Source organism: Leiobunum rupestre, chromosome 4 (assembly GCF_980474605.1).
Source record: "Leiobunum rupestre chromosome 4, qqLeiRupe1.1.hap1, whole genome shotgun sequence".
NCBI lineage: Eukaryota > Metazoa > Arthropoda > Arachnida > Opiliones > Sclerosomatidae > Leiobunum > Leiobunum rupestre.
This window is the reverse complement of record NC_143387.1, coordinates 56,363,573-56,379,089: the sequence shown is the minus strand read 5'-3', so window position 1 is coordinate 56,379,089 and position 15,517 is coordinate 56,363,573. Positions and strand designations below refer to the sequence as shown.

The window sequence follows — 15,517 nt, the reverse complement described above, 5'->3', positions numbered from 1 at the left end:
GCTCAAGAGCTTCCCCAGCGAGGTGGTAGCTGTAATCAAAAGCCTTGGAGCCCGGGCGGTGTAGGGAAAGCACCTTGAGAACACCACCGGTGGAGACCTCAATGCCCTCCATAGGCGGGCAGAGAGGCGGAAGGAGAGGTACGCCACAAAGTACAGGCTCCGTGTACGCACATCGGAAGGTGTTCGCCAGGATGTCGGCTTTGTTGGCCGGGGAGGACACAACTCCGGAATTTGCGAGTGGTGGGATTTGCGGTTGATGGCGCGATAAAAGGCACGCTTGTTATCCGCAGAGTTTACCGCAGTATAGAGTGTTGTCGTCTGAAACCCTGCGACGTCACCATTGTAATTTGCCTATTGATAAAAAACGGTAACTGTCATGGCGGCCACTATACAGCTGTGACGTTACAAGTTTTCAAAATCGTATCAGACGACAACACTCGTGACTCTATACATAAATGTTGCCTCCATTATCATTGTTGAAACTTGTACGCAATTTGTGGGAACATCATAATATGCTAGTTGATGGCCGTTAAACGTTATTTTGAGTTTCTTCCCAGTAATTTAATTACTTAAATACAAATTACCACTTAGATACTCGTGAACCCGTGCAAAAAAGTACATAAGCAGACGATATCTGCAAAAAATAGTTTTTTGAAAAGATAGAATTCTACAGTCAAGGTCGAATTTGTCCCGCGAAACCCCGATATCTGAAGCCGTAATTGTATCTCTAGTTATATATTCCCAACTCAATGTTGTACTCTAAGTAAAAACGATTTAAATTATTCACGGGTTTCATTAAATTGTTTCACGTAAACCATGCAAATATTTCACGTTTAAGTTCTACGTTTTAAAACTAGATGAAAAAAGGATATTACTCAAAAAAGTTATATTTGTATTTACCACTTTCTCTAACAGTCTAACTTATCAAGCAGAAAATCATGTTTCCCGTACACTGAAATATGGCGGTAAAACGGAATAAATAATTTCCTTTTATTTGTAAAGATTGGCGCGAAAAGTTGAAGGTCAAGTCGCTCTTAACGAAGAGAATTGTTACTTGTAAAAGCTTGAGAGCTGTCGCGATAGTAAACTTATTAAATTCTAGGAATTAATTTAAATTTAAATGAGTAAATCTGTTAGAGAACGAAAGTCTAAGAGATACCGAAAATTACCTCTAAATATTGACGACGTTAAATGTTCGATATGCCTTGAAATTTTGATTTGCCCAGTCAGCCTACCTTGTCAACATGCTCTATGTAAAATATGCTTCGAGACCAATTGCAAAGTGGCTAACTTTGAGTGTCCCATGTGCAGAGTGCGACTATCGTCTTGGGCTAGAAAAGCGAAACGAAATGGTTTGTTGGTGGACAGTGAAAAATGGGATGAAATCCAAAAATTGTTCCCAGCCGAAGTTAATAAAAGATTGAACGAAGAACAAGAGTATGAAAATGGCCACCCTAATTCACCATCTCGAAAACGAATTTACACTTCTATTTCAAAACCTGGAGAAATAAAAACTGAATTTGAAGAGATGATCAAAAAAGTAATTTATATATTTAAATTAAAAAATGGTATGTGTTAATATTTTATTTAAATTTAGTTCAAATATGAACAAGAACAAGAGAGACTCCGGGAAGACAGGGCCAGCGAAGAGTACATTAAAAATTTACTTCTCAATGGTGAAACACCTTCGTTGAACGATTTAATAACAAGGAATAGTTCTAAAGACCAAGTGTTGGAATATACGATGAATAATGTTACAGATTTAGATAAGCCATCATCTTCATCTTACAATACACGATTGCCAAAGCCACGTAGTTCCAGTATAGAAAGCTGCGATAGTATATCACAAGAAATGTCACATTTTAAGCCAATCAATGCTGCGCCACTGACACCACCTAAACAAACTGATGGGAAATTGCTTCGACCTAAAGTCATTTGTACAGTAGCCAAACAGCTAAGTTTCGAAGATGGCAAGGTGCAACAAGAAAATTCACACATTTCAACTGATAAACAAATTACTAATTCTAATCGAGATAATGATGACATTTATCCATTACGTGAAAATTCAAATTTTTTTAAGTCCTGTGATGTAAGTACAAGTACATCCTGTAATATATTCTTGAAGAAATCTGCAAAACACAAAAGATTGGAATTGCCAAAAAAAGATGAGCTTGATGAAGAATTCAATAATAATAATGTTGAAACAGTAATTTTTGAAAAAATAGAACAAGAAAGAGCAGATTTTGTTTTAGCACAACATTTACAAGAGAGATATAACCAATTACTTCAAATGTCTTGCAAAGTTGATCGTACAAAAGGTTCTGGAAATGAATATAATTTCCGACAAAGAGCTAAATAATGGGAGGTTCCATAAAATATGGGACGTCACGTGTAAATGTGCTATTTACAAAGTTATTGAAGATAGAGCATGTGCTAAAGATTTTGAAATTCACGTGCGAAACACGTGTGCCAATAAAACATTCTATATTTTTATTTTATGGAAAACTATTGATATATGAAAATATACTAATTAAAATTATATTCCTGCATTAAATTTAATGCACAGTTAAATTTTAAATTACGCATCAAATATCCAATATTTTACATGTGTGAAATGTTTTAACAATAAATGATATTAAAAAATGTGTGTAGGAAATTTGATATTTATTTTAACAAATACCAATGAGAAACTGAAAAAAACTGGTACACTTTGTTTCATGTAAAAGTCCATGGGAGAAACGACTTGATGTTTAAAATTAATCATCTTTTGCACAAGGAACAAAATCCTTAACCATAGCTTCGAATGGTTTATCTTCCACCTGAGAGTAAACAATTTTTTTTGAGGTAGAAATGGTAAAATATTTGAAAGAACCAAAAATTTATGCAAGAAGAATAATTTTTTTTTAGAAAAAATTTATTAAGCTTTTACCCATCCCATAACATAAGTACTTACTGTGATGCAAGATTTTTTGGCCTCTGATTCCTCTAATTCTTCTAATTGTTTATCATCCTCTTCTGAAGCCCCTTGGACACATTCCTCAACCTCATAAGGCTCCTCGTATTCTTGCCTATAATCTTCTTCCTCGTATACTTGCGGCGATTTTTGGTTTGATATTTCTTGCATCTGATTCATGGGTTCAATATGTTCTGGAGAATGTGCTGCTATGGTAATGTTGTTTTCATTGCATGGTTGCGTTTCCATTTCCTCCACTTCGGAATGATGTTCAGCAGAAGTAGTGCTAGTGACGGAAATTACCATAGGACCAGATTCACTCTCGCTTTGGAGTATGGCTGTTGGTGGTTTCATCGGGGAATTGGAAATGTCAACAATATGAAAATCCAAATCTTTGCTGGATGTCTGACTGGGGACTTCTACCACAGCAATGTGATTTTGTTCATTTGAAGTAACGTTAGGTTTTGGTGTGAGTTCATTTTTTAAAGGACTGGCTCCATTTTTTTTAGTTGCCTGAATTGCGGCTTCTGTTTTTTGAAATGGAGTGTTTGGAGTCTGAAAACCTTCATTTGAATTACACTCTTCTAATTTAATAACTCCTGAAGATGTTTTGATGGTGCGTTGATTAGGGTTAGAGATGGTAACCGTTGTACTATTGGAATTGGGGGTATTCTTTTGACTTAAAGGAATTTGGCTTTTTTTAGAAACGTCCACTTTGGGTAGTTGTTCTGGAATTCGAACCTCATTTTCATCTACCGAATAACAAACAATACTGGTTGTTTCTCCATACACACTTTTCCGGAATTCATCACGCTCTTCCGCAGTTTCTTCCCTGTCATTCGTTTCTTCCTGATCATAGTAATCGTCACTATCTTCGGCTCCTTGTTCATCATAGTCACCCTCTTCACCATCCTCATCCTCCTCGTACTCCTCCTCTTCATCTTCGCTAACTCCCTCCATCTCCTCAACTTCTTCGGAGACATCTAGGACTTCTCTATCCTGGGATTTTACATTGTGAGCATTCTGCACACTTTTACGCCTCGGTTGAGAATTACGGGGAATGTCGACTAGAGGAGCTATTCCTAGTGACTGAGCCTTCTTTACCTCTTCATTCTTTCTATGTAATTGCTGAACAGATGCAGGAGATGGTTTCCTCTCTTCAACAACAGTTCTTGTTGGAGCGATCAACCTATTCCTAATGTTGATATTTTTACCTTCAATATCTTCTTCAACAAGTACAATTTCGTTTCGTGTTGATGAAGGTTGGGAAGAAAGTCTTTCCATTATGGCAGGTGCAGTGGCCGGCAGTTTTTGAGGTGCGGGCAAGTTAGGAGAAGATACGATCAACTTTGTTTGAGCTTGCGGAGGCCTTTTAATTATTTCTAATACACGGTCCAAGCCATATTCTTCTTCGTCATCATCGTCTTCTTCCATAATACTGTCCCTTTCTTCATGATATTCAGATTCATTCGAAGCAGTGTCAGACGCTTCCGACATATAAGAACCTTGTATTTGTAGTGGTGGGTAAAACTGTAACGGAGCTACGATAGGATGGGCGATGGAACTGCATATGATTGAAGCTTCTCCACAAAATTCTGATACTGAGCCAACAAAATCCCTTTGGCCCAAGCTGAACAGCCTGATCGCAGGTTGATAGGGAGGAGGACACGAAACTGAGGGACTAAGTACAGCGGCCAACAGAACTTGATAGAGCTCTCGCCTACAACTTGGGTTGCTGTAAGGAACTGGAATTTGGTTTGGATTTTGCTGCACTTTCAACAGAAGCGTGATGATAGTTTTTTGTATATTCTATAACAAAAAATTATTTCAGACTTTTATAACGGTTCTTTTTAAACCAAATTTTTACCCTATAAATATCTTCTTTTATAAGTGGTCCGCAACTATACAAAATCACCTTCAGAGCTATGAAGGAAGTATAACTTAGCCTTTGCTAAAAAATGTTAGCTTTGGAAAAAAGATCATATTCACCAGTGAGTGATTCTTTGACTGTTTCGGGGTCACAATCTGGGTTATTAAATTTGTGGCTTTCTTCTTTTGAAATAGGTTCGAGGTCAATGGAGATTTTACGTTTCTTTTTTGAACGCGGATTTGAACTGCCTTCATTCTGCGTTGATTTATTTAATAGCTAAAAAAATACATAAGTTTGTTATAAAATCTAAAATGATAAACTTTTAAACTTACTTTAACTTCATCCACTAATATTTTGATATCCAAATGAATGTGGGAATAGAATGCTGAGAGAGACTCGTAAACTTGAGAATTGGAGCCCAGCTTTTTGACGAAGGTTTGTAAAACTTGGTAAACTACTTTACGGAGGTTGCTTTATTGGAAACAAAAATCAGAACAAGTCTAATAGAAAAGGCTTGTAATTTGATCAAACCTGTAATAGTAAGTTCCTTCCGATTCACTGTCTTCTTGATCAGTAGACCACTCAAGTGTTTGAAGTAGGAGGTTATTGATAAGAGTTGAATTAGGAATCAGCACATCTCCGCAGCACAAAATTAAAGACTCCAAAATTCGGAGACTAACAATATGTTGAGATGGTAAAATAGAATATGAAGCAATTTTGTCCAAATTGATCCGTTCGTGCTGTTAAATGAAACGAAATTTAAAATCTACAGGTACAGTGTTCGAATAAGTTTACTAACATACCATTGCGTTTTTCAAGGCTAATGACTGACAAACATGAGCTAAAATTGAACTGATTGGTACTTTTACAGGCACATCTACATTTGTGCTAAAATATGTAAAAAAGTGTTTAAAAGGATTTTCAGCTTTCTAGAGCTTAGTTTACATTATTTAATTCTTCTTAATCTCTAACCTAATCATTTTCTGAAGACATAAACCCAGAAATTGGTACAGTTTACTGGCATAAAATATTGACATTAATGGATCTGAAGGAAGTTTGGGTATTTCAAGCGACGCAAGAACGAGAGTATCCATATCATCTAAAATATAAAAATATAAATATATAAAATAGAAATCAATAGTTAAATTAGATTTGATACCCTCAATAAATTACCTAAATTTGATTGATCATTGAAAAACTCCAGCAACTGATCCAAGGAGGTTAAAATGGAAGAAAACTGGTCAAACCAAGTGTTGGTGTGGCTTAATCCTAAATTTCCTTGTCCTCCAATAAGGGGCAAAAAAGCTACACACTGACTAACTATATCTAACGCTTTTTCATTCCACGAGTACAAGTATTTGAGTAATAGTTTTTCTATCTCAATCTGTTAAGAAAATAGAAATTGGAAAATTTAATTTTTATCTTAATTAAAGTAATTATTAACTTACTTTAGAATTTCCACATGGACCAGGAAAATAAGTCATACAAGAAACTAAAAGTTGCAACGCTTCAACTTTCCACTAATGGAAATAATTTTTAACTCTTCATGTTATTTATGAAAATAAATCAATCAAAATACCTCATCTTCTATGGTGATTTTCAATAAAGTTTCTACAAGTGGCGATATATATGATGTTGAGACCTTTTTTGACAAATCAGAATAAGATGACACATAACGAATTAGCTGACACAAAACTGTTGAAGATAATTTCTTAATTTCTGGCAAGTCGTTATTCTGTTGAAATTTGGGGAGAATTAGAAATCTGAATTAAGATTAATGTTGAGTTGAGTTATAAAGAGCTGTACCTCAATTGTTTTAATGCATAACTGAAGCCACGCTATTGCTTCAAGGTAAAAGACTCGACTTGAACATTGAGATAATACAGTGTGTAGCAAGGCTAGACCTTCAGCCCTAAAATACAAATTATCTGTGAATCCCGTAATTAAATAAACAAACACAACTTAATGGCAGGCAAAAAGAATTTGGGTTTGATACCTTTGATCAGTGGAACTTAAGAGCTCCTTAATTTTCTTTCTTACATTGTCAATATTCCTTTCATCCTAAGATAAAAACATTTAAAATCAAACTTTACTTAAGTCAATAAACTTTAAGCCTTGGCTAAAATTAAATATTCGTGGTAAACAACAAAATTGGCAATACAAAAAAAGTCTTTACCTCTCCAACAAAAGTTGACAAATTATCGCACGATTCCAAATATATAAGTTTTTCTTGAATAGTATATTTTTCAGTAAAAACCACATCAAAAAGGCGCAACGCCGACATCGTTTTGCCGCAAAATGCGCGAAACCGCACGTGTAATGGGCCTTAGTCACGAATTAAAAGAGAAGGTGCCACTGCACTGAACAATTCACCAAGAACTACAATAATTTACAATGATACACACAAATTTCTATGCATTAAGAAGTATTCACAATTTATTAATTACACTGTGGTGCGATACCAACTTTCGGGTTAAATTTTGAAAAAAATCGACCATTGTTTGCTTCGCGCAAAACTCGGGAAAAAATGGCTGGACTCTGGAGCTGAACAATTACTCAAACCTTGGATTAATAATAGTAGTTCCTACCTGGATATATCACGGGGAAAAATCCTGACAAGCAAATGAATTTTGCGACAGCAGCGCCGATTCGGCGAAGTTAACGGAGAATATCCGAAACTACCGTAGCACGTAGCCATCTACAAGGCTGAACCCGTAACAAACACTTGGAAAATGCACGCGGAACGCTATAGTGATATCTAGGTAGGAACTACTATAATTTATCCAAGCTCAAACTAATTGTAGAAAATAAGAACCAATCACCAAGGACTATAAATAACCAATAGCTTTCGAGATCGTCTGTAAAACCGCCATCCTATTGGTTTAATTTTGACAAAAATGATTGGTTATTAATTTATATAAAAAAAAACTAACACGTCTTTTAAACTTAAGATTACAAGAATCCAAATATTGTCCTTTATACCTGATATTGAATAACAAAGCTGTCAGTGGCGGCCTAAGGGGGGCGAGGGGGGCGGTCCGCCCCGGGTACCAGGGTAGCCAGGGGTGCCATCGGAGAAGCTTGAGGGGGGGGGGGGGGGGTGAAAATCAGAACGATTAAACTTGAAGAAGACGGACGTGAACACTTCTGCACGGTCCTGGGTGGTGTCACAAAACACTGCCGCCACCCCGGGGACCCAGCCTTCTTAAGCCGCCACTGAAAGCTGTTAAGGTTATTTGGCAGACTGGCCTTAGGTTCTTAGTTCTTACTGCACACCGGAGGAAAAAAAGAGAAGCATAGATGGGGATAATGCAAAGATTAAAGATTAAAGATTTTAAAGGGCAACGCAAGTGAGCTGGAATTTGTGTGAATATGTATGCAAAGTGCGAAATTTACGGTAAACTCTGCGTGGTCTCGCCAAAGATAATCTAGACTACGTACCCTAGATTGGAAATGCAGCGAGATTCCTACGGGCTCCCGTCTAACCATACGATTCCCTAGTTGCGGGGGGCAATGTAATAGCGTGGGGCTAAAAAGTCTGAAAAATTCAGTTCGGTTCAGTTTTAAATCTCGTATCCGAGGTCGGTGCTGGCTGCTGGCAGTCTAAACAAAAAAAATCGGGACTGGAGGACGAGGCCAGAGGTTTCGACCAAGTTTGATTTGAAGCGTTAATTTTCTTTATTTTACTGATTGGAATTTTATTTTACCAAGGTGTAAACTAAATATGAGAAAATCTCGCCAATTCAAGAGTTGTAAGAACTATCACAAATCATCTTTAATCATAAGTTGGGTTAAATTGAAATTGTAGCGAAGTTTATTAATAACGTTGGTGCCTTCAATTGTAAATATGGACAAGTAGGCCTAATGGAATGCTTCATTTGTCATCATTTTTTATTGGATTTGCCTTAATTAGAGATCGGCGTTTGAATTAGAAATTATCTAATTATTTATTTTTATTCAAAACCGCAAATTATCCAAAAAAAAAAAACGAAAAACGATTATTTTTGCATGTTAAATCGTTGTTTATTCCTATAAAATGTTCATAAAAACAGTTAACCAAACTTTTTATGGTTAATCGAAATTTTGCCGGTTAATTTATTCGTTCCGCCGACCTCTAGCCTTAATTTTTTTCTAAGCAAAGCTGTTTAAAAAGAATAAAAATATAGGAAAACATTTGAAATTAACCATTTAAAACTTATTTTTACAAAAGGTTAATCAGGAGATTCAATCTCTTCATTGGGCAAAGATATTAATTTTGAAGAGTTTTTTAAAGTTTACCACTAAAATTATATTTAAGACAAACAATTTATGACTACATCGATGATAATTAAAATTGTAATACTAACCACTCGGCTTTTTAGATTTGGGTTAAGCGTGATCCATTTTTAGTCCGAGGCCCGAACGAGGACACGAGTTCCATATATCGAAGCAGACGAACCCGCTGAAGCTTTTCAGACTAAACTTCCACCCCCACCTCTCCCACTAGGGAATCGCATGAGACAACGCATTTTAACGTTTCAGTTAAAGAACATTCATATTCAAAAATAGTCTGCTATTTCTTCACAAATTTAGTTGACATATATTAAAGTAGATTGCGCTATCTTTTCGAAGCTCAAAGCCTATACAAAGTACAAATTTTACAAAACCCGAAAATGCGCCGATGCATTAGCGGCTCCACTTACGACCATCTTCCAGCTGTCTTATGATGCCGGTGCTATTCCGTGTGATTGGAGTCAGGCTAACGTCACGCCGATACCCCAATTGCTCTCCTGTCCCAAGTTCTGAAAGCCGATGAGCATGTCTGTGTGTCTGCCATTTCTACGCATTTCATCCAGCACAATCTGATGAATCCGTTCCAGCACGGATTCAGGAGTGGCTTCAGCACCAAAACCTAGCTCCTATGCTGTATCGAGGAATGGACCTCTGACCTTGAGCAGGCTGGCCGTGTCGACATCATCTTCCTTGACTTCCGCAAAGCATTGGATTCGGTCCCCCACGAGCTTCTCAAGGCCAAGCTCCACTCTTATGTGGTCCGGGGTCACACGCTAAACTTGCTCTCTGTTTACCTTGAAAATAGGGAGTTTCAGGTGGTTCTGCCCGGTGCCACTTCCGATTGGCTCCCAGTATCGTCTGGGGTCCCACAGGGCTCGGTCCTGGGACCTTTCCTCTTCATCATCTACATCAATGACATTGAAGACAACGTCGTCTCTAAGATGTATGTCTTTGCGGATGATGTAGCCCTCTCCAGGACGGTCTTCTCGTCGCAGGACAGTAACACTCTACAATCTGTCCTAGATAATATTAGCAAGTGGAGTGACCAGTGGATTATCTCGCTTAACACAGCCAAATGCTCTGTCCTTTCCCTTCACAGGGTGGGACAGCTAGCGCATGACGCTAAATATACTCTTCAAGATGTCGACCTCCGTTTGGTCACATCTTAAAAGTATCTTGGGGTGACTCTCACTGATACACTCGAGTGGACTATGCACATCACCCAGGTCACCACCCAGGCTGCGAGAGCGCTTGGGTTCATTCGACGTCACCTTTCGAACTGCTCTTTTCCCACGAGGTAACTTGGTGTCAAAACCTATGTATTCACGATCCTGGAATACTGCTCAGCTGTTTGGTCTCCTTCGACAACGAGTGGAGTCCACGCAGTTGAAAAAATCCAGCGCCGAGCCCTCCGCTTCGCTGCCAGCGTTGGCTTCGCGTGGAGTACCTCCATGACGAGGGTTCTTCATAACTATAAGTGGAACACCCTGACCGTGCGCCGCCGTCTGAAGAGGCTTGTCATTGTCAACAGTGTCCACTTTCGACGGTCATCTCCGGTTGGCATCGCCTGCCCCGAGGGAATCGTGTAGCCTCCATGGTCCTTCCGGGTTCGTTTCTCCCCTCCTCCGTCCAGGAGTGGAATGAATTCCCTTCCGGTACACCTGAAGGACATTCCAAATCGCGTGCAATTCTGGAAGGCGCTTTCCTCGTTCATGGACCTGTACGAGTAATGCTTCGCTGTCTCAACGTCCTTTATTGAAACAATAGACTGCGGAAGTTTATTCCAATCGTTTATGACTGAATGAGAAAAATTATTGAGTCTCTGTGCCGTGTTGGCACGTGGTTTGCTGAGCTTAAGGGTGTGGCACCTAGTTCGGTTACCCGGGTCTAGAGCAAAGTAATCAGAAAAACAAAGATCTAATTTCTTAATGAAACAAATTGTGGCGGGCAGGAGCGGGCCGTATGATAGAAACCTTATAACATAGAACGATCCCGTATGAATACAAAATGGGCCAATTACATTTTCGGAGGTTTCGTCGTTATCAGCCAATCACGATTCAAAGAGTGATTACGGCAACGACTCGTTACCATCTAGTTTGAGTTACTAAAAATCATTAGTATAAGATTTCTATGGGCCGTATAGAAAATTTGGAAGCAAGTTTTTTAAACTGATTCTGAGCCTTTTCGAGTACCTGCTGGTCTGTCTTCACGTGTGGGGGTCCAAACTGGTGAGCAGTAGTCAAAAATGAGAATTTGACCACCGGATCCTCAGACCGCGTATGGAGTTGGGTAAAAGCCGTTTGTAAGTCCGAGCAAATGACCAAATCACCCAGAAGGTTGGTCTCCGCGTACGAAAGAGCCATTTGAATCACAAAAAAAATAACACACGATTGATAGGATGATCCGGATCTAAGTATGACTAAGCCCCGATCTCGAGGGCCGGAATCTCGAAAGCACCTGAGACCCCTGAGTCTGGCTCCAAAGTTGTCTAACGGCATCTGCGCTGTTTAGAGAATTTGAGCCATATCGAGAAATAACCGTTGCCACTGGCGGTTCCCATGGAGGGGTAGAGACTTTAAAAATATTGATCCGGGAAGTCTGAAGAAACCAGGTGAAGTTGAAAGCCTGGGCCAGACGCCAAGCCCGAAGAAGAAATGGAAGCCTTTCCGGGTCGAAGCAGTGTTCTAGCATCTCCATAGAGGTCCATCAACCCTTAAGTAAAGAAGAGTAGAAGGCCGGGGTGTCCGCCGCACCACAAGGGGTCAGGGTGTGTAAGTCCATCAGACGCAAAGGAGGAGTCAATGCCTCCGCTTCCATCAGGACGATTGGCGTCGACTGAGGAACACCAGGGACCACACGGAGAGAAGCATTTTGTAATTTGTCTTGTTTTCTGAGCAGCTTTTCGGAAGCTAAGGCATTGAGAGAACTTGAGTATTCCAGTCGGCAGCGGATGAGGTGAGAGTATAGAAATGGCTCACAGTATATTGAATCTTTGTGGTTTCCAGGAGAGACTGGAGTCTATGCAGTAGCGGCGCTAAGGTTTTTTCACAGGTGGGCTAATTATTTTGTGGCCCTTAGCGGGAACCTTGGATTGACCATATTTCGCAAAAGTGGTGAAATCGAAAAAAACACAAAATTTTCCAGGAAGCGAGAAGAGCAAGGTCGTTTTATTGTTACGGCTCTCGTCGCGTTTTCTGGACCCCCTACTGACCTTGTATCTGACCTGGAGGGGACACGTGCATGCCTGGGATATTTGCCTAAATTCCCATAAGCCCCTTTCTTTTCAACTTTATCTCAATTTCCGCTGCCTTCCTCCCGAATCTATATGTTTATGGTCTACTACCTTTTTGAGTAAACAAATTGATTTTGAAAGATTTTTTCCAGAAAAACGTTTCTTCGCAACAAAACAAATTTCTAGAGATAATGAAAATTCATAAATTAAAATATGTGGCCTCTTAATTATGAATATGTGGCCCTTTTAATATAAATATGTGGCAACTCTCAGAAATGCAGGGGGGCTAAAGCCCACTTCAGCCCACCCTTAGCGCCGCTACTGAGTCTATTTATGACAAAAATAATTGCTCAAAAAGCCTCAGGTGGGCTTATGTTTGAGCAAAGATAATATAACTACGTAGTTATATTATCTTTGGTTTGAGCATCGCTACAGAAAGACGCAAAAAAAAAAAAAAAAAAAAAACAAAAAAACAACAAAAAATAAAATAAAATTAAGTGAAATAAAGGGAGATACGAAAAAAATGAGTAAATTTGGAAATTGATGTTAAAAATCAAGTAACGCGAGAGGAATCTTTAAAATGAAAAAAGGCAGAGACGTGGCGGCGAAACGTGTGGCGATTGGGGATAGAAACAATCTCTCGGAGAAGGGAATTCCAATCATTAATCACACTACAGGGAAAATGATTTAGACGCTGAGTGGAACGAACTCGGGGCTTGGAGAGTTTGAGGGAATGGCCTTGTTGCCGGTAGTAGTGGCGTACTCCTGTAATCCCAGGCGTCTGGGAGCATGGAGCTTGTGGATGGCCGTGTGAGGACGACCAATCCCCCCAACGGGTGGTCGGAATACTTCCGCCACGGGTGTCCCCACGTTGGCGTGGCCGTTACACTTATCTCACCCTGATTAATCAGTTATTGTGTGCTGGTGTCTAAGCCCTTGGGTCGACACAGATTTGTGTATCTCAAACAAAAAAAAAACCAAAAAAGCCACCCTTGTTAGGACGGTGAGAGTTCCTTGTTAGGAACGAATGATAAATTTATTAGTATTACTTAAAGGGAATAGAACCTCCAACACGTTCTTTATGGAAGACCCCATCAATTTCCTTTATTCCCTTCACAATCAGCGATTATCAGCGCCGCAAGTGTGAAAAGCCATGTGAGGCAGCGGACAATATTGGAACCCTCGGAGGGCGACATAAATACCAGAGGTTATATTCCCTTTAAGAAATATTTAAAAAAATACTTAGGGTTTATAGTTGACATTTAAATTTTAATATAATTAGGCAACTATATATAGGCTGAAAAGGAAAATTTTAATACCATTAGGAACATTTTTATACATTAATGTAGTAAATTTATTGAAATTTGGGATTTTTGTAAACATATTGATGTTACAAAAAACAAGTCAGCCCAGACCGTAATATTAGTTTCACATCGGTGTATTCGAGTGGGCAAACCCATACACCCTTAGTAGACACAGGTAGGCAAACTAATACAAAAACTGTTGAGCCCATGTGATTTCCTATAGTTTGATATATAAAATGCCATCCTAAGTTGAAGGATTAAAACTTGGGCGCCACCCACCGTCAGCATACGCGGGTGGGCAAAGCAATACAAAAGCTGTTGAGGCCATGTGATTTCCTATCGTTAGATAGACGGAAAGTATCAAGGGTGAAATAGGTAAGCAAAACAACGACTAACATAATTCTTTTTAAGTATTGAAATTAGTGGAAATATTATTTAAAGAAATTCTTAAACTGGGAATCAAATGTGTTTATTTTAGGAAATTTACATCAAACATTTGGGTAGTTTAGGCACCAAAAGTCATGTAATTTCGCAAATTCATAAAATGCGCGTCAAAGAGTTCTTAGTGCTTCCAACGGCCACCTGATCAGATTATTCAGATCGTATTTCTTACGCGTATGACGTCATTCAGTTTGTCAGATTACCTGAATCTGGTAACCGACCCCCACCAGTTGATCTGATTTGAAATTCTATCCGATTTTTTTTCTTAATGTAAACTGACCTGATTAAATATTGAGGAGAACCAGTGGGCCTATCGGTTATCTGACATCCGATACACAATACTAAATATTTATGACAATTAATTAATTTTCGCATTTGTTCAATTTTATTTCTGTGTTCCTTACAAAGATAAATGAGGCATATTTAGTGGTTATTTCCACCAATTTTTTAAACAGGTTAGCGCAGTTATTGTTTCGGGCTGCATGGAACCTCTTTTGGGGGAAACAACATCTGATCCCGTAGAAAAGGCGCGTTCAGCGGGTACTGATGTTCCTGAAACGGCAAGGTAATCACGTGCCATTCTAGATACCTGCTTAAATTCGTCTTCATGCGCCTAAAATAGGGTTTATTAAGCCAATAACCTAAAGAAACCATTTATTGAAGATATTTACCTTCCACCATTCGATGATGTTGGTATGGGGTGGCGCAAGGTTGGCGATCAAGTACCTGTTCATCTCGGATCCCTTTGCTTGTTTCTTAGGACGCTTAGGGTAAATAGCAAGAAATTCATCTTCTTGTACCGAAACCGTCGAGACGCTAGACGCATTAACCTCGTTCTGTTCTTGGTCTTCCAAGATCTCGTAGTATTTTGAGAAAACGTTGAGGACGGCCGCCTTCACTTTCTTACAACATTCTTTGCTATAGCGTTCCTTGAAAACGTCTAGCTTCAATGTTGGATTTAATACTGAAAATAACGCGAACTAAATATCTTTAAGTGCAAAAACGTTTTAACTTTATCTCACCCATAGAAATCCAATAAACTTCCGTTCCCATGAGGTCGTGATACGTTTCTAATTTTCTCAATGCAGCGGAACAAACTGGTTTCAAAACACCATTTCTTTGCGCAATACTTGTTTGGAGTTTTTGAATTAACCATCCAATTATTGGCATTACCAGCCCCAACGTAGGATAGCGCGAAGCCGATACACGATTAGTGGCCACGTAAAAATCCTTGTCGGAAAATACTTTTTAGCATTTTCAAGTAATTTTAAGATCTGGTACTTTTACCTTTAGAACGTTAAGTAGTTCCTCGACATTTGTCCATTCCGAGTCCAGGATCCTGTGACTTTGAAACTCCCTGTCATCGTTCATAAGCGCCTGCAAAGACTAATAAAAACCCACGAACGGTCACGTCAGAAACCAAGGAGCCAAGGTCCGGTAAAACG

The 15,517-nt window shown here is 39.0% G+C and overlaps 3 protein-coding genes across 3 annotated transcripts; 1 reads left to right on the top strand and 2 right to left on the bottom strand.

Moving 5' to 3' along the window:
* The first annotated feature begins 929 nt into the window (after nt 1-929).
* LOC149948384 (E3 ubiquitin-protein ligase RNF169-like) lies at nt 930-2,617 on the top strand. Its single transcript, XM_090173347.1, has 2 exons — nt 930-1,540; nt 1,598-2,617. Exons 1-2 carry the CDS (start codon nt 1,121-1,123, stop codon nt 2,357-2,359), a joined length of 1,182 nt encoding a protein of 393 aa, XP_090029473.1. The 5' UTR covers nt 930-1,120; the 3' UTR covers nt 2,360-2,617.
* A 26-nt stretch (nt 2,618-2,643) lies between these two features.
* LOC149948383 (uncharacterized) lies at nt 2,644-7,338 on the bottom strand. The gene is made up of 14 exons (XM_090173346.1): nt 7,000-7,338; nt 6,820-6,884; nt 6,630-6,735; nt 6,403-6,558; nt 6,272-6,343; nt 5,997-6,207; nt 5,796-5,922; nt 5,627-5,711; nt 5,355-5,563; nt 5,156-5,294; nt 4,943-5,099; nt 4,821-4,876; nt 2,954-4,762; nt 2,644-2,819 (listed from the first exon to the last, which is right to left on the bottom strand). The coding sequence occupies exons 1-14, from the start codon at nt 7,105-7,107 to the stop codon at nt 2,757-2,759; spliced, it is 3,363 nt and encodes a 1,120-aa protein (XP_090029472.1). The 5' UTR covers nt 7,108-7,338; the 3' UTR covers nt 2,644-2,756.
* Nucleotides 7,339-14,451: 7,113 nt separating this feature from the next.
* On the bottom strand, nt 14,452-15,242 carry LOC149948382 (uncharacterized). The gene is made up of 3 exons (XM_090171069.1): nt 15,095-15,242; nt 14,744-15,036; nt 14,452-14,685 (listed from the first exon to the last, which is right to left on the bottom strand). Exons 1-3 carry the CDS (start codon nt 15,240-15,242, stop codon nt 14,503-14,505), a joined length of 624 nt encoding a protein of 207 aa, XP_090027195.1. The 3' UTR covers nt 14,452-14,502.
* Nucleotides 15,243-15,517: the final 275 nt, after the last annotated feature.